The sequence below is a fragment of the Hibiscus syriacus genome, unplaced genomic scaffold (assembly GCF_006381635.1).
Source record: "Hibiscus syriacus cultivar Baekdansim isolate YM2019G1 unplaced genomic scaffold, ASM638163v2 tig00110325_pilon, whole genome shotgun sequence".
Classification (NCBI taxonomy): domain Eukaryota; kingdom Viridiplantae; phylum Streptophyta; class Magnoliopsida; order Malvales; family Malvaceae; genus Hibiscus; species Hibiscus syriacus.
The window spans coordinates 832,115-854,337 of NW_024062683.1; the positions used below are offsets into that span (position 1 = coordinate 832,115).

General features: G+C 33.4%; 5 protein-coding genes and 1 pseudogene across 7 annotated transcripts; all 6 read right to left on the reverse strand.

The window, feature by feature from the left end:
- On the reverse strand, positions 1-2,175 carry LOC120118038 (plant UBX domain-containing protein 2-like). Its single transcript, XM_039138187.1, has 3 exons — positions 1,204-2,175; positions 545-823; positions 1-276 (listed from the first exon to the last, which is right to left on the reverse strand). Exons 1-3 carry the CDS (start codon positions 2,089-2,091, stop codon positions 46-48), a joined length of 1,398 nt encoding a protein of 465 aa, XP_038994118.1. The 5' UTR covers positions 2,092-2,175; the 3' UTR covers positions 1-45.
- Positions 2,176-3,740: 1,565 nt separating this feature from the next.
- On the reverse strand, positions 3,741-4,452 carry LOC120118039. Its single transcript, XM_039138188.1, has one exon. It carries the CDS (start codon positions 4,327-4,329, stop codon positions 3,937-3,939), a length of 393 nt encoding a protein of 130 aa, XP_038994119.1. The 5' UTR covers positions 4,330-4,452; the 3' UTR covers positions 3,741-3,936.
- Positions 4,453-5,208: 756 nt separating this feature from the next.
- On the reverse strand, positions 5,209-6,594 carry LOC120117956 (probable peroxygenase 5). 2 transcript variants are annotated; one of them, XM_039138106.1, is made up of 6 exons: positions 6,430-6,594; positions 6,155-6,351; positions 5,986-6,080; positions 5,731-5,856; positions 5,449-5,595; positions 5,209-5,376 (listed from the first exon to the last, which is right to left on the reverse strand). In XM_039138106.1, exons 1-6 carry the CDS (start codon positions 6,464-6,466, stop codon positions 5,367-5,369), a joined length of 612 nt encoding a protein of 203 aa, XP_038994037.1. In that variant the 5' UTR covers positions 6,467-6,594; the 3' UTR covers positions 5,209-5,366. The 2 variants fall into 2 exon arrangements, with proteins under 2 accessions (XP_038994037.1, XP_038994036.1); XM_039138105.1 differs by having other exon boundaries at positions 5,209-5,382.
- A 1,023-nt stretch (positions 6,595-7,617) lies between these two features.
- Positions 7,618-11,487, reverse strand: LOC120118045 (ubiquitin-conjugating enzyme E2 variant 1A-like). Of its 2 annotated transcripts, none has more exons than XM_039138192.1 (5): positions 11,375-11,487; positions 9,509-9,648; positions 8,489-8,614; positions 8,294-8,420; positions 7,618-8,019 (listed from the first exon to the last, which is right to left on the reverse strand). In XM_039138192.1, the coding sequence occupies exons 1-5, from the start codon at positions 11,400-11,402 to the stop codon at positions 7,961-7,963; spliced, it is 480 nt and encodes a 159-aa protein (XP_038994123.1). In that variant the 5' UTR covers positions 11,403-11,487; the 3' UTR covers positions 7,618-7,960. The 2 variants fall into 2 exon arrangements, with proteins under 2 accessions (XP_038994123.1, XP_038994124.1); XM_039138193.1 differs by lacking the exon at positions 11,375-11,487 and adding an exon at positions 10,033-10,146.
- A 667-nt stretch (positions 11,488-12,154) lies between these two features.
- LOC120118091 (mitogen-activated protein kinase kinase kinase 18-like) lies at positions 12,155-12,901 on the reverse strand. Its single transcript, XM_039138225.1, has 2 exons — positions 12,539-12,901; positions 12,155-12,445 (listed from the first exon to the last, which is right to left on the reverse strand). The coding sequence occupies exons 1-2, from the start codon at positions 12,899-12,901 to the stop codon at positions 12,155-12,157; spliced, it is 654 nt and encodes a 217-aa protein (XP_038994156.1).
- Positions 12,902-18,580: 5,679 nt separating this feature from the next.
- Positions 18,581-19,677, reverse strand: LOC120118050 (annotated as a pseudogene).
- Positions 19,678-22,223: the final 2,546 nt, after the last annotated feature.

Consider the following 22,223-nt stretch of genomic DNA (forward strand, 5'->3'; position numbering starts at 1 on the left):
ACTCTCATATTTTATAATATGGTTAGACCCATATGTTTCAATTGGTTACAGGGGTTCACTCATTTCCAAGAGTTCATTCGAAAGCCCTGTGAAGACGACGGAATCGGTTTCGATAGGCTTGAACTTGATAAGTGCGGAAGGGACCAACCCCTCGTCATCTAGCGTCCGAGGTTTCTGGCCGGCTGCTGGAAACGAAGGGATCACTCGTCGCTTAACCAGTACCGGATCTAATAGCTCAAACTCCAAGCAGGGTTCTTTCAGTGAAGAGCTAACAAACTGGAGATCATAAACAACACTAAATCATTCCACATTTCTAACAGAATGAATATGAACTAAGCATGCAGGCATACAAATCGTATTGGAAATACTAAATGTGATAAAAAATTAAACAATTTAAGCACAACGCAAGCTGAACTTATGGATTCTATACAGAACATAAACGAAACCGTTACTGCTAATGTCCCGAAACGACTGAGGAGTTTAATGTTTTGAAATGGTCTCAACTGATAGGAAGTAATACATGCAATTAGACAAGAGGACTGACCTCGTAGAGAGAGCTAGTTGGCTCCCAGGGGGAGAAAACGGCTTGAAGAACGACTCCGTCGGGAAACTGGATGCGAATCATTGTTCTTCTATACTTCCTCCGGGCTGCTTTTGCCTGCTTTTCCTTGTAAGATTTAGGGATCAAGAGCTGGGATTCTGCAATCTTTTTCTGTCTCAATTCTGATTCTCTTTTCAACTCGTCGGCTGATAAGTTATAGAAAGAATCCGGTAGCTCGATTTTCGCTGCTACACTCTCGGGTACAGAGAAGAAGACCCGGATCTATACTCACAAAGTTCATGTTCAGAGTTGGAGACATATGCTACCATAAAGGATATGCATATTTTACTAATGAAATCATGTCAAAATTGTGCATACCTATTGGATATCAACATGCAACAAGATAAACTAGGATGAACAATTGAACTAACAAACAAGTTTACAGAGAAATGAAACGGTAGAATCAAAAGGAATATGATCGAGAAGCATCATTTATCGAACAGAAAGCAGGGTGAGTTCATAAACAGTGAATAGCATACAATTCATTGCTTGTGCATTACTTAGAACAAGATTTCTAAATGCATAGGCAAAAGGATTATATGGCAATGTACATAAAGATTGAAGGGGGAAAACAGGAAAATATCAGCAAACAATTCAATTACCTGTCTGTCAATCTTCTTTGGCTCAACCTTTTCCTCTTTCTCGCTATCACTGGTCTTAACATCATCCGTCTTGCCCGGTTCCAACAATGTTATCGCCCGTTTAATCAAAGTAATCCTCTCCTTTCTTGGAACATCCATGACTGCAAACATTTCTCCTCCTTCTTCCTTCAAGACAAATCCAACATGTTCCACGAGCTCCACTCCTCCTGAGATCTCACCGATAGCTTCCCTTATCTTCGGATTACTCATCCGGATCTTCCTAAACTTGTCACTCCCAGGCTCCTTAAATATGTTCCTCAACAACCTAAGAACAACCTGAACCGACCCTTCCGGTGGGTTTCCCGAAAGATAGGAACCAACACGAACCTCCAATTCATCCCTCGACAAATCTTCGAACTCATTCCTGTTCAATTCCGTATCAGTATCACCGCCTTTCCTATCGGAAGGATTAGTGTTAACACAAATCTCTACATGTTCAGATACTTCCTCTTCGGTCCTATAAGGAACACCACAAATTGGACACTCCAACATATCCAAGATGAACCCGTTTTTGGATACCTTGCTAGAAGTGATCAATGAACCGTAAGGATCAAACCCGTTTTCCGGTTTCCGAGTCGGTTTGATATCATCGGTGGAAACGGGCTTGTTCTGATCGGAATTTATAGGTTTCGAGGGCAAAGAAGGCTTAGAATTCGAAGAAGATGATGATGATTGAGGAACAGGCTTTGGAGAAAGAGATCGAGTTTGGGAGGGACAGGGGAGGATAGGGTTAACAGGTCCAGATGAAGAAGAACCCAAGACTCGACCTTGGCCCTTGAAATTCCCAGATGATGAGAATTGGTTGTTGACTTTCTTCATGAATCCACTCCATTGCTCTTTCATAGCCATTGTTTTGTGTTTTCTGGGAATTATACTTTTGGTTTGAAGCTCCAAAAGCAAATAATAATGATAACAATGATGATACTAAAAATAACAAAGAATATAGATCACGAGAACAATAGAAAAAAAAGGGTATTCAAGGAAGCAAACAAATATCCATGCGTTGGGGAAATTAGAAGTTGATAAAATTGTAATAAGCAGAGAAAATCAATGACGAAGAAATATAAACAAGGCGGAGTTTTGTGTTTGTAGCAATGGAGGTTTTACCTTTACCTTGGAAGATCTGAAGAGAGTTTGGAACACACTTTGGCTTTTTGTCGACGATTCATCTTAAAATTCTTAACCGCTAAGAACAGATAGATTGTTAATTGGCAGTTGGAATTGTTAAAAGATTCCAACGATACACACGCTGTTCAACGGCCTCGATTTCGCTAATTTAACCAATGGCATTCCACCACGTATACGGGCCCTACTTTTCTTAGTTGTCCGGCTCAAAGGCATTGGTTCAATCCATTTTTATATTAATACTTTTAGTTAAATATAGACAAAAATTAATGTTCATATCGTTATCAATACATCAAACACGGGTTCAAACATGCTTAAATACTCATTATCTTTTTATTTATGAGCGAAGAGTGACCCGAAAGTATAATTATTGTATAAAAAATGGAAAAAAGGGTAATCAAATTAAATTTAGACTTCAAATGTTGAAGATTAAACCTAAAGTTTATTTTAAATACATGTTTTGATGGCTATTATCAAGATTTTTGTGCACAAGTCAGAACAATCCCAATTGAGTTTCCTATCCGATGAACAAGCCATTGTACACTAGAAATCCATGCCAACATTTGCAGTATTCCACACGGGTCTAGCGCAGCTTGTAGGATTCGTTGGTGGATGGTGAGCAAACAAGTAATACTAGTATACTAGTAGTAACCGATCGATTTGCCCTTCTTCCAGCATATGGCTAGCCAGAAACATCTTTTTGTTCCTTCATCAGCGAACCAGTTTTTGGTTTGGGATTCAAACATTTCCTCGGACTGATGAACAGTCGAGCAAATACCATCCATATATAAAGGGATTAACTAAATTTACCCGAACACGCAAGGTATCAGGAAGGGATTTTCGTTCCTTCCTGAAAGTACTGAGTTCAACCAGGGTCAGAAGCTTCAAAAGTCATCATGATTCATGAATGGAGGATCATAAGGTACAAGATGATATAGCAACGAGCAAAGAACTCAGTACTCGGGTGAACAGAAAAGTTCACCCATGGACTAAAGCCTGAAAACAATGAGCTTACCGATAAAGACTTAAAGCTAACTCGGTGAGAGCCGAAAAGCACCATCGTCATTCAAGGATGAAAAACTATAGCAAGACAACTGTCTTACTTGAACACCATCTAGAATAAAAAGCTAAGGAAAGTCATTTCCTAGCTGCAAATGCATATTTCAAACGTTTCCTAGGGCGACTGATGTAGTGAGCTATAGATGAGTATTCAATTATGTCGATTCAATCATCATCAAGCCATGCATTGTTAAATCCTAGACGATGATCAACTTGTTCTAATTGATATTGCAGGGCCATGGAGAAGGAAAATAGTAAAAAAGCCAAAATCTCAACTCCAGAAGCAGTTCTCAATATTGAAGTAATATCAGTAATTTGAACCAAACCTTAACTTTCTTGTTTAATCAAATCAGAAATTAAAAAACAGAGATGCAGTAATACATCATATAATTATCGTAAGATAAACATTCCAAAATCATCCAAACACATCCGTGAGGAAATTCAAACAAAAGATTATTGAAAAAAAAAAGTACGCCAAATACAACATATATAAAATTCACATCACTTATCTCAATCGCGATTCTTAAGCTTCTCGAGTTGCTGGTTCAACTGTTCGATTTTAACAAGAAGGCTAGTAACAGAGAAAAGGAGCCAGTACAAAATAAGAGCGGCGGCGATGAGAAGCGCGTTGCGTTGGCTCTTCATGATGGACTTCTGGTGACGGAGATATTCGGAAGGGGTGCATGACTCGGCGTCACAGCTAGGTCGAGTCTCGTATTTCCAGTATATATCCATAAGGAGGAAGAGACAGAAAGGAAACACCGACATGAAGGGTTTCAGGAGGTTACGCGTGACGGTGATCAAGCCCTTGCGGAGTCCGTCGAGGCCTGGAACTGTGAGGAGGAGCAACATGATTGCTTCGGCGCCGGAAGTGTAGCCTAGCACTACCCATTCTAGAGCCATTTTTTTTAAGGGAAAATGCACACAAATTTTTTTTGAATCTGATTTAGGTTTCGATTTTTTGGAGCTTTGAGGAGGGGAGCTTGAATGTTCTTTCCTTAGCGAGGAAGAAGGGCGGAAAGTGGAGAACCGGTTTATTTTACTTTTTTTTATTTATTATTTTAAAATGGAATGAGGACACGTGGAATCATGTTACAGGTGGCCTACTAAGAAGAAATTGGGATTTTATATTTGGGTTAATTCCATCAAATTAGTCCTTAGTCTCAAATATTCTCATTTGAGTCCCTTAATGTATCAATTAGGTCCATCCATGATCAATTTGGATTTGACGAGTTAAAATAAACAATTTTAATAAAATTTAAAGGATTATTTTTTAATATGTTGGATCCAAATTAACTATATAGTTACTACATACGTGTTTACAATTTGGTTCATGTGTTTTAAATATGTTTTCATATCAAACTTAAATTGATGTTAACTCCTAAACTAACATCAAATTTGAACTGATATTAATGCTTAAACTGAGAAGCAGACTAATAAGAAGACATAATTGATACAACACTCGTACTTAGATATTAATGTTTTCATAGATATGTTTTTAGATATTTCAGTTGTATTGAATTAAAATTAAGTTTGTTAATGAAGGAATTAAAATAATTGATTAAAGTAATTCAATCAAAATATTTAGACATAATGATAAATTTAGTGTCTTAAAAATAATGGTTGTCCCACGGAGGGTAGCCTACTATCTTACCTCCCCTTACTCCATATATATATATATGGGGAAAAAGAGACATCCATTATTTTTATTATTAAATATATAATATAAAATGTATATTGGCCATGATAGTTCATGCTTATTTAATATGAAATAACTAAATCTTCGAATCCATCGGCAAGCAGATGCGTTTACTTCTGCCATTATACATGCTACATAAATAAATAAAAGTTACACTAGATATTCTTAATCAAATCTTTTACGTAAAGTTTATCGAATCAAACCAACTCGAACCGAATCCGGAATTCGAACGAAGCATGTTTTATATCCAATTCCAACTGCATCACATACAAAAACCAATCAATAAACTAAACTAAAAAAAGATAAGATTAGGGTATTATTACCATCTATCTTTGTGTGGTTTTCTGTCCCTCTCCATACGTTCAAACAAGCTTCCATCATAAACGCCCTTAACTATTTCTTTCCTCAGCAGTCCACGTTCATCCTTGCAAAGATTATATAATGTCATCCACTCCATCCAGCTTCCAACCCTGCGAGCCGGTAAAAGATCGTTCCGAGATTCCGATTTCATCGTTGAAATTAAAAATCCAACTTTTTCCCGTCGAATTATATATCGTTATGTGCATGTAACTTGGAATGAAGGGAATTTAAGTAATTATATGTACCATCCTTTGAAGTCCCCTGGTTCCCTGTTGGACCTGAGCATCGCCATGAGTTCACCGGATGTCAAGGCACTCCCTTGCGTACGGGCGAACTTTCTGAAGATTTCTTCGAACTTCAATTCTGCGAATCTATCATATAATGATAACCCGAACTTAGATACAAGTACAACATAAATTATTCAATGATAATACATAAAATTATACCTTTGTATGAACAGATAACTGATTGTCTAGTTTCATGCAAATTATCTGATTTACCTTCCATCACTGTCATATACACCAGAATCACTGCCATGTTTTGCCATGTGGATGTTCTTGACCTCAATTGGAAAGAATGGAGAAGGATATTTTCCCTGCACACAACACACACATACACATATATATATGGTATTATATAATATATACAAGATAATATATTAGATCTTACGGGACGAGTTTTTCCACTGAGAGCAAAGTGAATGAGGAAAGCGCCGGTCATGGAGGTGAAATAACCAGCCCCGATTGCTCGAAGACCTTCAAAAGTCTCCCATGGATACACGACGCCATCATGGTTTCTGTCGAAGAACGAAACATGTTTTTCCAGAACGGTTTGGTCTGAATCATTGCGCCCTAAATCATCGACTCCTGCATGAATCCCCACAATTAACCATCTGCGAATTTAACGAATAAAAAGCTGCATCTATATATATATATAAGCACTACCCTGTAAAAGATCTTTTGATGACAAAGAAGAAGCCATGGTTGAGGTGTGTATGAAACTGAGATCTTTGGCAGATAACTACAAGAACTGATAACAGAAACTTTGACAATGAAATAATGGAAACCCTAATAAGTGCAGAATAGTTAGCAGCTATGGCGAAATTATTACGTGAAGACTTAAGTAAGGCTTTAACAGCTATATATACTGGGAATAGAGGCCTGATCAAGACCGCTTGTTGAGTATAAAGCTTCTAAAACGAAACGTTAAAGCAAAAAGAACAGAAAAAAGAAAGTTCATTTTCTTGACAACTTCTTTCGAATTTTGGTAGATTATGTATGATGTTTCATGTCATTTTTAGGTGTATAAGTATAAATATGGTTATAATTATTGTAGTATCCAAAATTTTATATATATATATATATATTACATATTTATTAAATTCATTTTTAACTATATGTCATCGTCTAGTGTATAAAATTATACATTATCAGTACATCAAATATTTACTTATAAAAGTTCATTATTAGATATAATAAACCTTAATTCACCTTTACGTATCTTTATTTAATACTCAAATAAATATTTAACGATACATGACGAATATAATTAAATGTTTTTGACAAATAAATATTTTGATGGAGTAACATGGAATGAAAGAACCAAATCAGATAAAACGACATAGGTAATCTCTGTTGACAAAATATGAAACGACAACCAAGGAAGCTGCTCTCAGATGTGAACACAAGAAAAGAAAAGAAAATGTAAGCGTTGGTTATTTGACTTTGCTTTACAGCCACAAAAACAAGAGCTCTACACGCGTTGTGTTCTTTGCCTTCACATTTCTCCAATCAACTTTTGTTATCCATAATTGATTTATCTTATTTTTTTAAAATCTATACTCGAATCCACGTCCTCGAATAAACATAACGATCGAACTAAGATTTAGTGATTATTGAGACAAGATGCAGATGTAGACACCATACTTAGAAGGAAAAACAGCTTTGATAGAGCTCTTTTCTTCAAGCCATAGAGAACGGTTGTTGGAATGTTTAAGTTCCAAGAATTGTAAATCAGAAATTATGGAAGAAACTACGCAAAAACACGCACAGGACATAAGCTGTCCAAAAAAGGAAGCTTCTGAAGGAAAATGGAACTGTGATTTAAGCATTGTTGGAAATAATAAACTTTGATGGTACAATTTTCTCAATATCAAAGAGAACGCACATACATAGAAGGAATACAACACTTATCTCAAACCCATAAAGATTCCAACTTCGGTGTTGTCCTAGGATATGTTCTAAATTACATCAAATGGAAACGAAAATAACAAGGAAATATGAGAAAAACGAAACACTCTCGCCAACTAAGATTCGATATTAGCACAGAGTCATATAGTTTTTGAAGGTCACCAACTTCATTAAGAAGTTTCAATTCATTTCACCACCGTTGGCATTTTGGTGCTTAGCCGGTTGCTGGAATGACCTAGTGTATATATTCTTATATACATAATGTTCACATACAACTCCAGTGATTTCAAACGATGCAACACTTCAATGCTAAACCCTTTTGCTCGAGCCTTGCCTCGTCATTGCCTAGGAAAATACCATCACGGTTTAATTTTTACATAACATGAATCAAAGCGAGAAAATTTTAGGCACCAAAGAATAAATATATCACAAATAATATCACTTGATCCATATGCGAATAACCATAATCTACCATTCCATGAAACAACCAATACTTTCTATAGCACGATTCAACCAATACTTTCTATAGCACGATTCAACAATCCTCAATAACTAAACTCACTTCAGAAAAGAGACAATCTTATGACATGAATACGAATAAATTATAAGATCTACACACCTTCAGGAGGCTGCACTAGCTTCCTGTTCTGTGGAGACATCATTTCTTTCTTCAGCTGAGTCAATATATCCTCCATTGTATACTCCCTTTGCCAATTAGCAAGCATGGGGAAAAGGCTAGGCTCAACCTGGCAATTTACCAAAGCTATAAGTGTCATATCGTAATGTAAAAGGTGGTGAGAAAAACATCACCTACCACTCCGGTTTCCTGATTTAGACAGGTCATATTTATCCGTGTTTGAAACCTCACACTTGGTGGATTATCTGGATAATCCTTGCCACAAAACAGTTTCAATTGGTATATGCGTCCTTCGTGAACAGTCTGGCATGCATAAAGATGTAAGCAAGATATCAACTCAGTAGGTGGATTAAGAGGAATCATTATTAATTACAGTTTCCAAAGCAATGATAGCTTCATTAAAATTGCACAGGAAAGAATAATAATTAACCAGCCAATTTTCTTTATTTCATCGTGTTTCCTGGTGCATGCATAACCAAAATGTTCTCATTGCATTTTATGAAATCCTATCAATATATGATAACCCATTTCTTCTCCATAAGATTGTTTAGTACTACCCATGTAGGATAATTAATCAAACCATAACATCATTCTATAAGAACCAAATGATCTGCAGCATTGAACAAAAAGTCCTTTGATCTAATCCTATCTTTGTACTAAACTAGGCCTAAATGAACTGAAATTACTAAGGTTGAGACTGTTTGATGAGTGAGCAGATATGTCATAAATAAAGGGATAATTCATAATAATGATAATGACATTTCAGCATGCTTCTTTCATGAACTATAACAAGTTTTCATTTTCTTTTAGAAAGAAAAGAAAAAGCTTTGTCTATTCCTGCAATTAATTCGTTACGCATGCTACAAGTACAGATGATCTTCAAAGTTTGGATGGTAGAAAGTAGAAACTCATTAATCAACTGTCACAAAAAGTACTATGAAATTTCATCTTTTTATAAAAAAATTGTAAATGTGAAAAACACCTCTTCTCATAACTTTCATCAAGTTATAATTACCACCTTATAGTTGAAAATGGTCAGTCAATTGCATCTTACCCTGTGGTGCAAAAAGAAAGGTTAAACTACCTAGTAGGTCTCTGTACTATAGGTCGACGAGAAAGCTAGTCTCTCTTCTAAAATTCAGAGACACAAGTGCACCAACTGCCAATTCGAGAGAGAGAGAGAGAGAGAGGACTCACGTTAGGAGGGCCAATAATAGTCCCAGTCCATGACTGCATGTATATATCATCAGCATTGTCCATCCCATAGCTAACAGTTCCATCACCAATTCCCTTTTCACCCCTCTCAAGCTCTTCTAGCAATCTGAAACTCCTGGGCACTGCAAGAAACATACATTTTTGTCCCTAGTCATGATTGTAATAAAGTCACACATGAAGTTTGTATGCAGTCCATCTTAAATAAATGCAGCTTCCAAAGATATTAAAAACCTAAGACTAATGCTTGCATGTCATGTCAAATAATTCAAAAGAACCAACACAATACCAGAAATAACTGAAGTAATCCCAATAGCATACAATAGCATACACCATGAACCATGAATGGGCACAAAAACTAGATACAGAAACAGAACAACTGCTTTCCATCAATAAACAGCATAAGTTTAGCTCCATTATTTAGAGACATTTGTACCAATATCGTCTCTCAATCAATGACAAGTTTTTTTTTAGAAAAACATAAGCAGTTGAAGGAATATCCGCTCATCTCTCATGTTGGCGTCTCAAAGAGATTGCACCCGGAGTTTCCAAAATCAAATACCTCAATTTGATGTGCCTAGAAGGCCTTGAAACCAAGAAATCTCACTTCATAATAGCGGAAAGAGGTGATCCTTAATGGCTAAAGGGGTATTCAATGAGATGGTTGAGGAGAAAATAAAAACATGATTCATATGTCTCTGCATTGTTAGACTATACATCTTCTGACGGACATCTTCATCAAGCATCACACTCGCCAGATAAACAGGAAAGTCAAGTCATTTACCGAAACTGTAAATTCATTCTTGCATGGTGAACAAAATCTTATGTTTTCCACTTATTTAATTTGTTCAATTATAACATACTTGACCAGAATTCCGTCAACCAATTAGAAAGCAGATAACAACTACTCCTGAAACATGCAGCCAACTTTTATCAACAAAAAACAAGAGATTAGGAAATCATTGGTTTCTGGAATAGAAAGTTGATAAGAAATCTTCTGATCCATTTTGTGCTTTTGTCTTGATTATCCATCACATGCTCATCAAGATGAGTTCTCAAAGCTTCTCAAGGTCAACAGTTATGATACTAACATCTATGTGATCAAGGATATTATGTTTGTTCCTATGGGTCATTGTCTTCTTCTAACTTAAACAAATCATCGACATTCTATTAAGCTATACGCCATACCTCTGTTTTCAATGTTTAGTTAAGACGGCTAGCACTCCATAAAGAGTTGCATACACATCCCAAGTCACAAGTATTGTACCTCTGTTTTCATTGTTCAGTTAAGACGGCTAGCACTCCATAAACAGTTGCATACACATCCCAAGTCACAAGTATTGTTAATTAATCTCAACAAATGCCTTCAGAAATGGATCAACAGTCTTGATGTATAAATGAGTAAAAGAAAAATGTAACTTCAGAGTTAGCTTAGTCCACGCATTAGTATTCTTTACCTGATCTAAATATTTCATGAATATTTTTATTATTTCAGCTCCATCTCAAGCCGGGAATAAAACCCATTAAAATTTTAAGCTCTTGTAAAAATTTCACTACCAGAGCCTACAAATTTCTCACCTTCAATATCAAACCAAGCACAAAAAATCCATTTTCAAACATCTAAAACCAAGAACTTTAAACTAAACAAAAGAACAACACTATCAAAACTAAAACCCTATTTCGACCAATTCCAAGGATCATCACTTCCCTAAGGGAAACCCCCCGAGATGCATATACTTTCAAAGCTCCATCAACAACAGAATAATAACAAATTTTTAGGGATAACATAAAAAAGGGGGAATTTGAGTAACAAATAAGAGAAATCTAGGGCATTGCAAATCGAAAACTTACCAACAACACTTGATCCTTCCGTACCCATTTCTCCTTTCGATCTTCCCAATTCAAGGGAAAAAGAAGAAAGAACTAACAGTTACAGTATCCGTCCTTTGATCCTTTCATGTACTTTACCTTGCATTTTTATTATAAACAATGCCCTTTTATTATTTATATTTTATCTTTATGTTTATTTTTTTTATTTCTATTTTACTTTTAGAAAATAAAATTAATAGTGACACCCGACCGAAAGTACTAATATATATTTTACCGAAGAAATTTGTGAGGGGCCCAAATGTTACAATGGTATAAAACTTAATAAAATAAATTTTAAATTTATATTAAAGACAAACATACAAATTTAAATTTATAAAAATAATAATATTACTTTAAAAGTTTCTTTCTTTAAGTTTGTTTTAAAATAAATTTAAAATAGATTTCATTAGAATAATTTTTTTTTGATTTGATTTGAAACAAATAATTTTTATATAAAAAATAAAAATGAATCGAATTATACAATTATATATAGAGATTGAATGGTAAAACTAAAAATTTAATTTAAATTAAATCGTATAATTCGATTTAGATCAATTTTCTTAATTCATTACTCATCATCGCACATTCCTTCTATATTGCTCAAGTTCTTTAGTAAATTAATTTTTAAACAAAATATCTAATATGAGATATATTCAAATTTGGATATTAAAATAAAATGAAAAATATATTAATGGAGACTAATCAGCAAAACACAAAAGGATGCCCTATCAGCTTATCAACGGTCCAAATCAAAGCACTTTTTCAAGAATTCCGTCCCGGCCACCGACATATCTCGGGGTATATCTGGTACATCCCTTGAGCAATATTCGTCGTTGCCGAGTCTTCCGGATCAATCTCCGGACGTTCCCACCGATTTAATCCGTTCATAATCTCCCTAACAACGCACCCTAACGACCATTTATCCAATGCAGCAGTGATTTCTCCATGCTTCACGGATTCAGGCGACATGTAAGGCGCAGTACCTCGAACACAGCCTCGACCCGGCTTCGGGTCTTGTTCGCCGGGCTCCTTGGGCGAGCCAAAATCAGCCAACTTCAAAGTAAAACGAGAACAAGATTCGTCCAATGGTTAAACAAGAATGTTTTCTGGTTTGATATCACAATGCACGTAACCTTTTTGATGAACATTGTAAAGCCCTTCGAGTATCATCTTCGTATAACGTCGAACAGCAGATTCTGGTATTCTACCACCGTATTTACCGATCAAATCCAGGAGGCTCCCACCAGAGGCGTACTCGGGAAACACGTTATTATCATATTCAACCTCAAGTTCATCAATGCTCAAAAACTTATCGCCGTAGCATTGAACGATACTAGTGCAACAGAGGAACTGTCGAAGTATCTGGTATTCTTTTCGAAGCGAAGAACTCGGTGAAGGAGAAGATTTAAGCGCAAGTAACCTCGGAACAGCGTTTATCGTCTTCACCAAGTCTACAACCGCATAGCTTCCCTCGCCAATGTTCTTCACTTTGACAAATTGCAGATTCATTGTTATGTTCTGTTTATAATAATCGAACCCTTGACAGAAACAAAGAAACGATGAACGCTAACGTAAAGGCAAAGAAACAGATGAAAGAAATATTTAGGGTTTCGTAGACTCTGAATCGAATGAAAATGGTGAGATATGTGGGGGGTATATATATTCCACTTTTTAAACCTAGTTTGACTCTAATTTCACCTCTCAATTTTCCTATTTAGATTAGAAAAACTAGTTTTTTTGTGTATTGTGCACGTAAAATTAATTATATTAAATAAATTTAGTACAGATGTCGTATGCCGTATTTATTAATTAATAATTTAAATATAAATTAAAAAAATTAAATTTATCAAAGTATTACTACAATCACATACGTTTATTAGTTAATTTTATTTAATACAAATCATTTTATAAAATTATGTTTGTGTTTCTTCGTTATAATTAAATGTGTATTACGTAGGATATTAATTTTAACTCAAACATTTAAATATTTTAATTTTACCTCTCAATTATTTAATATATATGACTTTCTGTTAAATTTGGATTATTTAATTATTAAATTTTGTATATTTACGTAATTAACCAAATTATTTCACTAACAAATTATATATTTAAACAATTTCAATATCCATACCTTACCATGTACTCGAACGTTACGTTTAAAAGATAAAAATAAATAAATAAACGTAAGAATCTTGATATTTATTATTTTTAAGCTTTGTTCAAAATATTATTAGCAAATTCAAAAACAATTAGTTGAATTAATACGGTATAAATGAAAAACAATTACAATCAACATGTTTGTATCAAGATATCGTAGTTACTTTTATATCGTAGTAAAATACATTATTACGCCTTTACTTTTACACTCACTGCACTCGGAAGCCGTGCATGCATATTGTTCATATGAGATTTAAATTGTAGTTGTGACTGTATTTTAGATCTTTATTACGATTGTAGACATAATAGAAATTATTTGAATATCGCGATCATGAATTTTTTTTAAAGAAAATAATTTTTTTTTAAAAATGAGCTGATTTTTATTAAAAAAAATAGAATGATGGAATAATAATGAGAACAGCGACCTGTTATTGCTGTAATTGACCGTAACCCGTTAAATTACGACTTCGATCCATTGTTATTGGTGTGATTTCGTTATACACCGTTAGTTTTTATAATAATAATTTTGGATGTTGTTGTTACTGCTGTATAACGACTACTATTTAAATCTCGATTGTTGGTAGAATTTTGGAGGTAGAGGATTTACATCGATTATCCTTATTGAGTGAGTTAACTAGAATTAAATAGAATTATATGAATGAGTTTTAATTCTATTGATACCGTTACGATGATAATATACAGAAGAACATGAATATTAAGACACACTCAATTCTAGTGTACCTTCATTAATGATTCAGTACGGGGTTAGAACATGGAAGCCCTTAGCCTAGGCTTCTTGGTTAACGTTCGACGTAGAACAAATTTAGTCTCTTCATCTTCATCTTCATCTTTGAGACAGTACAGTTCACCGTCTCTGTAAATATTTAAAACCTTGCAAGCTATGCTGCAATAGAGTGAATTATCTTGCAGACTTTTGTCACAAATGGTGCAGCCATAAATTCTTGGATTGCTTTGCTGCTGCTGATGATGATGATGATGACCTTTGCTTCAAGAACAGCACTTTGGCTTTATTCGTATGATAAGTCTGCCGTCGCCATAACAGCAAATAAGTACCATACATTGAAGAAACTTAGCAAATTTAATGGATTATAAGAATCTGACCTGAATCCCAGAACAATTGAAGAGCTTACACAAATCTTGTCGGTTGATCACGTTGCTGTAGATATATCTTCGAATCTTCAACATATCATATAATTAACCAAAAATTCAGCATTTTAATTAATTTGATTATCAACTAATTAATTAAGAAGAAGAAGAAGAAGACCTTAACGTGCTTGTGAAGGGCATGAGCGGGAAGGCCATGAGAACAAAAAGACTGAACACAGTCGATGCAAAACCGATCCAACTCGTTCTTCTTTGCATTTGGATGAGTAACACAATTTCTGAAGAATTCTGTGTTATACATAACAATTACCCATGGCGGCACCACCGCAAGGCTCTTCTGCAAATACCCTTATCAAGTACATACATAATGCTAAAATGATTGAATTTATTCTTAAAAAGTCCAAAGATTTCCCAACAGAAACGAATAGCTAAAGAAGGAGGAGGAGGAATGCCGTCGTACTTGTTGAGTTTTCGATGCTTGCAATCTTTTGATGCCTAAAGTCGTCTTTCCCATGTTTTTATTTTTCTTCCTCTTCTTCCACTTCCTTCTGTTTAAATAAAAATTAGAGTTCTTTAAAACGGTACAGTTTTACATTAATAGCAACAAGCTGAAGCCATTTACTCACAACACCAAAACGACATTAAAAGTTTGTCACTTTCTTCAATGCAAATTTTCATTTCCCCTTCCCTGCTTTTATTCAGTAACGTAGTTTCAATTGCATGAATTTTCCACCTACCTCACCTAAGCCTCATATTACGTACGTATTATTATCCATATGACACTAAAATACTATTGCTCCCTGTCATGATTTCTCACTAGTAAAACAACCAAAACTCGATAAAAAAAAACAAAAACTCCTAAAAACTTAGTACATGTGACAAAATATATAATTCGAGTTGAATATCGTAGGAAGATATGTCATTTGATTTAAAGTTCATCATCGATAAAATAAATGAACGTAAGGAGGATTCTTGTCAAAACAGAGAGTTCATGTCAAAACCCTACATCCGATGACAATAGACCGGACTTAACAATTTTAAATCACATATGTAAAGAAACTCGGAACTATCAATGTCAAAAAACTCAAACTACTAGACTCGTGAAAGTAGAATCGCCTCGAATATAAAAAAAATGAATCATCACCTCAAACCCGAAATAAACATAACTCCAGTCGAAATTTATATTAGGGTTTGAAAATTTCATTGACCGTGGGTAGTATAATCGTTATGTATCAATTATCATGGGAATTATAAGATACAGAATTTAGGTTTGTGTTCTCAAGTGGAATAAATGCAAAGGACATTCTTACCATCTTGTGTCCAAAAGTCTACATCCCTGTCCAAGGAATTGAAGATTCCATTCACTCATTATCGACAGTGTTTAATTAACTTCAGTCCGTGTAACTTTAATTTGTAGCAGTTGGCAGCAACTTTAAATACTTTTGAAGATTTTTTTCAACGTGTCGGAAAGATATCAATTTTTATTTTAATTTAAACAGAGATTCATTGAATATAGTAATGAGATTACCCGAGTATCATAACAATTTATGAAGAGTAAAATGAAGATTTCAGAAAATAAAAGGGGAAGATTTTCTTGAAAATAGAAAAAAATGTATTTTTTTAAATATTAAGAATTATGAAATAACTAAGAATTTTAGAGAATGACTTTCTTATTATTTTAAGCAAAAAATGGTTATGTTGGTAATAAATTATTATCGTCTTAAGAGAATAATGACAAATCAAACATAGAATATAATTTCGAAAAAGATTATTGTAATTGTTGACTAGAACTGATGATCTTTTTTGTAAATCCTACTGATGTATTTTATTAAGAATTTTTAACGATATAATTTATTATAAATTTAACAATATGAATCGATCAAAATAACTTTTAGATTTAAATCATTTTTTATCTAAAATATTGTAGAAAATTTAATAGAACAATTACTACCGAGTACCAACCTAATTTATAACAAACCAAACGGGAGGAAGAGTGCTTTAAAGAATCTAACAAAAGCAAGGAAAATAATTGGAAAATTCTCGTTGTTCCTTAAACAGAAATAACAACTAACATTGTTGCAAATAGTACAACTTAATTATAAGGTTTCCCCCCACAAATATAACTCAAAAATAATTCCCAAAGTAGGCTTGGATTAATATTATTTCACGAAATAGTTCTGAGATTTATGTAAGAAGAAGTCGACTCTGATTGAAATCGAATTCCTTCAAATTTTTGAGGGCTCCCCTTACAATTTGAACCTTAAAGATAGTTAGAGTTTTTTTTGGATAAGTAAATTCATTCATCCAAAAAGAAGCAGGCAAGCTGCAATACAACGAATCCCATATACAATATCTATACGGTTAAAGATAGTTAGAATTTATAATCGAGTCATCGTTATCTAAATTTAAACATAAATATAGTCAAAATTCTGCTCAAAAATCAAAGCTCACAACGACATTGAAGAATTCGACTCTCGTTATTGTCAAATTTGTCACCCTGAAAAACTATTTTGAGAATTAATGTTATTTGAGGACTAGAATGATGAATAATATTACAATTGGGTGATGATAAGTAATAAATAATATTTGGTATTTATAAATACTTGCAGGTAAAGTGTTATTATTGAGTTAATAATTTCGTTGCATATAAATGGGTAAATGCATATCATATAATTTAATTTTGTTTCAGAAGAATTAGGCCACTTTTTTCACTATAATAAATTACAGTTCAACAATAATAAATAAAAGCATTTATTTAAATTTTTAATTTTTAATGGTTCATAACTATTCATAAAATTTTATTTTAATCCTCGAATTAACCAGTTAAATCACAAATTCTCAATTCAGTTTATCAATTTAATCCAGACAATCATATACTAAATTAGGGAAAATTCGAATTTTTCATGTTTGATAAAAATATTTCTAATAGTTTAACATTACTTTTGAAAATACGATAAAAATAATTTTAGATTATATATCAAGGTATACTCTTGAGAAAATAAATTATCATTTTAGACATCATATTATAATTAGACAAGAAATTGTCGAGTCTTAGCTCCTCCTATTGTAACTTCAGTTTTATCACTGTTTGACAATATCTAAATACTAACTGTAATTTTCCCCAAACAATATATCAAATAATGATATTTATAATAAGCAACATATATTTGAATAGACTATAACTAAAAGGATAAATGAAAATAACGATCAAAATGTGTCAAAAGACAAAAAAAAACGTGTCATAAAAATAAAATTATTAAAATTTTAAAAAACAAAGATAAGATATAATAAAAAACAATGAATATTATCGACCAACGCCAAGACGGATGCCGTCATCAGTTACAAAGATTAGTAAAAAAAGAATAGCGACGACACAAGAAAAAGAGAAGAAACTAAAGCAGCGATGCAAGGAAAAAATCAAAATCTTAAGATAAAACCGGATGTTTACAATTTATTTTTTAGAAGTTATTTAATTTTGTTTTCTGTTTTATAATATGTTTATATTTTCATTATTAAATGATTAGTTTGTATATTTTAATTGTTTTAAAAAATGATTGATTAATCTTATTAAACTACTTTAAATTTTGTTGATGACATTTTAATTATAGTTTATTATATTTATTCCTTATTTTTTCAATAAATTAACCAGTCTTAATTTAAAAAGCTCTAATAGTATAACCACTGATCATTAATATAGTTGGTTTGATCTCATATCTTTATGTTCATATTTAATACAACAATTCAATTTTTAAATTAAATTTCTAGGTAGATTTTGCATCATTCAATTATCGTTTCCCTGCTTCCACCTTACAATCTGAACCAATCGAATGTGGCCGACAATATCGTGTCAATAGAAAATTATTAACTGCACTGACCATCCCACTTCGATTGTTTCTTCAGACAACCTCAAAGAGAAAACCCTATTTACAAGACAACGAATTCATCTTCAATTACCAACAAATCAAAGAATAAATTGAAATGTTTTTTCTTCCTTCAACCTTCTATTGGTGCAAGGAATCAAGTCTTTGAACAATTATGTCCAAGGCTTCCTTCATCCACCAATGATGGCATACATCCTTCTTTCACATTCACAGTGACCTTCATAAAATGTGCCATGGCTTTTGCTTATAAAGTACCACCTGCCCAATTCACAGTGTTGGTCATCAAATACAAAACTGGAATCAGCAACTTTCAGGGGAATTTCGATTTATGTAAGCGAACTTCGGTTTGGATAAACAAATGATTTTATGTTAAGAGTAAACTTATAAAATTTTAAGAGCGGAAACAAATTATTAATAAAAAAAGATGCCTGATCTATGAGAATTTAGGAACAATTGTTCGTAAGTGACCTTGGTTCCATCCCTGATTACAGTATTTTTACAGTATACTAGCCTCAACATTGCCTATAACTCCAGCCTCTTCAATTGAGACTCTTGAAGCAGCTTCCTCTCTAGATTCATCAAGCTCCCAACCACCCTAATAATTGAAAAAAGAATTCGGTTAACAATAATACATGATTTAGAGTATATGGTTACCATAACCGGAAAGATAACGACCAATAAAATCTATAATGGAAGTTCATTGTTTGTTTGTAGTAAGCACCTTAGGGAACATCATTTTTTGACCTTTCTGTGAAGAGATTAAGAGAACCTCCAACTCATCACTAATGGTTCCATCACTGCTACATTTGAATCTATAAGGAATGCACCTGCAGATCATCAAAATTTTGAAGAAATTAATTACCTTTGCTCATCCTTCATTTTTAACCAAAGGGTAAAGTTCCATTTTTCTCTCTCTTTTGTGGCATGAAAAATCTGACCAGAAAACGACACAACAGGGGAAAACAGAGCAAAGAACTCACCCGACGACTTGGCGGCGTCCGAGGTTGTCGTAACGCTGCAAGTGCCTTCCGGTGCGAGAAACCAAGCAAACCATACTCGGTGAAATCGAAACGACAATTGACAAAAGAATGAAGAAAGCCGAAAACGAAAATTAACGTGTTATTTATTTATTTATTTTGGATTTATTGCAGCCAACGACCCGAATAACGACAGTGGTTCCTTTTGGATCATAAGAACTCAGAATCTGATGACTAGAGACAGACAAGACCGCCAAAGAGGTTTTAAACTAGAACTGGAAATGGAAGATGTTGGAGCAAAATGAGATCTGATATTTATAGAAGAAAACAGAGAAGACAAATTAATTAATCAATTAGTGAATAATAGTATTTAAATGTTAAGTAATATTTTTTATTAATTCAATTTTTAATAATCACTATTAAAATATTTTCAACCATTCTTTATAAAGTATATCAATTAATCAGATCTTAAAATTAGTAGAGGTGACAAACTTTTAAATATAAATATGATCTATGGTTAAAGGTATCCTATTAATTATATTTAAATGTTTGTATTATATTTTCATATTGTCAAGAACTATATATTTACATCAATAAATGTTTTGTATTAATTAATTAATTAATTAATAATTTAGCAGTCAGTTTTTTTTTCCATTTAGCTACTCCATGTGGTTGTCATCTTCTTTGTCTATTGGCTTCGGGTTTTTAGTCTAATATTTCAAGACCACAATAACTTATGAGGATCAATACTTTAATTAACTTATTTTAATGTGATTTATTTAGTAAAAATCATAAAAAAAATTGTCATGACATTAATAAATCTTGTTATTCGAATAACTTGAAATTCTTTGCCCGATTCGTCAATGTGAGTCACATGACCATTCATTTGGATCATCCCTTTGTTTGCAATTAACCCAAGATTTCCAATTTACGAGATGCATACAATATAAGACTATAGTCCACACAAGATTTACATACAATCAAACTCTCACTCAAGTTAATTCTTTTTATTTGACCCACCAGAATAACAACGGAAAACTCAGATCCCATTAACCCTATTAACTTGCACACAGAGAAAACCGTTAACGTGCGCCATCTATACAAATCTTCAATTTGATTAACATTTTTAACCACTAAAATTATTTGTTGGATTAATGTAAAATTAATTTGAATAATAAATATATATCTATTTAATAATACGCATGTTTGTAAATATCAACCAAATGTTAGCCAATCAGTTTTCAGAGTACCAACCAAAACAAAATTGCTTTGCTTTTCTTTTGAGTCAAGGAAAAATCAAATTAATAAACATTTACCTTATACTTCTGTCAGATCTTCTCCACAAACATCTTCGCTACCTCTCTTTCGAAGTTTTTAAAGTCTTCGAAGACTATGTCTTTCAAAGAGTTACGATTCTTTAAAAAAAAATTAAGTTTTCGTAAACTTATGTCTTTAAGAGAATTATAATCTTATGATAAGATCGTTGATAAATTCACATGATCTTAAAATTTGATATCTAACAGTTAGATCTATTTAAACTGCTAACATATATATAGTCTATGTGATTTTAGGCCTAGTATAAACATAAAAGGTCAATATAAGTTATCATGTAAGACTAATACGAGGTGAATCTCTATCTCGACCTATCATTATTCATAATCTTCTTTAATCTATTTATTCTATCGATTAAGATTTTCCACTAAAATTAAAGAAAATATATCCATAATTGTCACAAATTCATTTTTCTATCAATGAAATATATAAATGAATATATTAAACTAAAAGATTTTAAGATATTAACATGAAATTAAATTTTGAATAAAGACTTGACAAAGATAAATGCGAAAACTCCCCTCATGGAGTGGTTTTCGTCAAATATTGAGTGAACGCCACATGGAAGATTAATTGGTGTAGGCAATTTCGTAGGACAAGACAGCAGTGTCGTGGCTCGGGGAAAATTCGTGTGTTTGTCCAAATTAATTCAGTGATTTAGATGGAGATTGTGGACCCAACAAGCTTCCTTTTGCTCGCTATTCATGAAGAAACCATGTCATTCTCAAGTATTATATATAACATTCGAACTCTAAAAAGAAAGCAGGTATACAAGGCCTTAGGCGTGAAGCCATTAGCATTCTAAAACAGACGAAGATGAGCAACTGCTGCCATGAAAACACAATCTTCAACAAAACAGCTAAAACAGAGGAAGATGGATATATTGAAGGTGTTCCGATTCATAGCCAAGTGATGAAGATAAAACGAGAGTTTGAGAAGATCAAGCACCCATCTTTACAGCAAGCTGACATGAGACGAGTGCTTCGGGAGATCACCAGGCAAAGGTCCCGTTCGCCTCTGGGGTTAGTCGACAGGCCCATCTCTGTCGGGAATTAAGAGAAACACTCTTCCATATGGGACGAAGCTTGTTGAGAAAAAGAAAGAAAGAGAAGATAGATTATTTTCATGGCCACGGACAGGTTTTTAGGGTTAAGAGTGTTTTGTTTTCTGGAACTTTGGTCTCTCTGTTGTGGGAGAACAACACTGTCTTCCTTCTCTGTTTCTTTGCTCCTCTGTTAATAACTTTTGAAGTTGTTCTTGGTTGGATTAAACATTAAAACCACCTGAGCTCCCTCTGTTTATGGAATGCAGCTGAGCTCCCACTGTATATTACTATATATTTAGGCATATATAAACATG

What these genes read in the sequence shown, in the direction of transcription:
- LOC120118091 (XM_039138225.1), bottom strand. Translation starts at nt 12,901, where the DNA reads ATGAATCTGCAATTTGTCAAAGTGAAGAACATTGGCGAGGGAAGCTAT. An exon ending in TACTCGAAGGGCTTTACAAT is followed by an intron (nt 12,446 to 12,538) that starts GTTCATCAAAAA and finishes TTTACTTTGAAG; the next exon opens with TTGGCTGATTTTGGCTCGCC.
- LOC120117956 (XM_039138105.1), bottom strand. Translation starts at nt 6,466, where the DNA reads ATGGCTTCTTCTTTGTCATCAAAAGATCTTTTACAGG. An exon ending in TCAGTGGAAAAACTCGTCCC is followed by an intron (nt 6,081 to 6,154) that starts GTAAGATCTAAT and finishes TGTTGTGTGCAG; the next exon opens with GGAAAATATCCTTCTCCATT. An exon ending in GTATATGACAGTGATGGAAG is followed by an intron (nt 5,857 to 5,985) that starts GTAAATCAGATA and finishes ATTATATGATAG; the next exon opens with ATTCGCAGAATTGAAGTTCG.
- LOC120118038 (XM_039138187.1), bottom strand. Translation starts at nt 2,091, where the DNA reads ATGGCTATGAAAGAGCAATGGAGTGGATTCATGAAGAAAGTCAACAAC. An exon ending in CAAAGAAGATTGACAGACAG is followed by an intron (nt 824 to 1,203) that starts GTAATTGAATTG and finishes TTGTGAGTATAG; the next exon opens with ATCCGGGTCTTCTTCTCTGT. An exon ending in CAACTAGCTCTCTCTACGAG is followed by an intron (nt 277 to 544) that starts GTCAGTCCTCTT and finishes TATGATCTCCAG; the next exon opens with TTTGTTAGCTCTTCACTGAA.
- LOC120118045 (XM_039138192.1), bottom strand. Translation starts at nt 11,402, where the DNA reads ATGGGTACGGAAGGATCAAGTGTTGTTG. An exon ending in GGAAGGATCAAGTGTTGTTG is followed by an intron (nt 9,649 to 11,374) that starts GTAAGTTTTCGA and finishes TGTTTCTTGCAG; the next exon opens with TGCCCAGGAGTTTCAGATTG. An exon ending in CTATTATTGGCCCTCCTAAC is followed by an intron (nt 8,615 to 9,508) that starts GTGAGTCCTCTC and finishes TATGCATGCCAG; the next exon opens with ACTGTTCACGAAGGACGCAT.
- LOC120118039 (XM_039138188.1), bottom strand. Translation starts at nt 4,329, where the DNA reads ATGGCTCTAGAATGGGTAGTGCTAGGCTACACTTCCGGCGCCGAAGCA.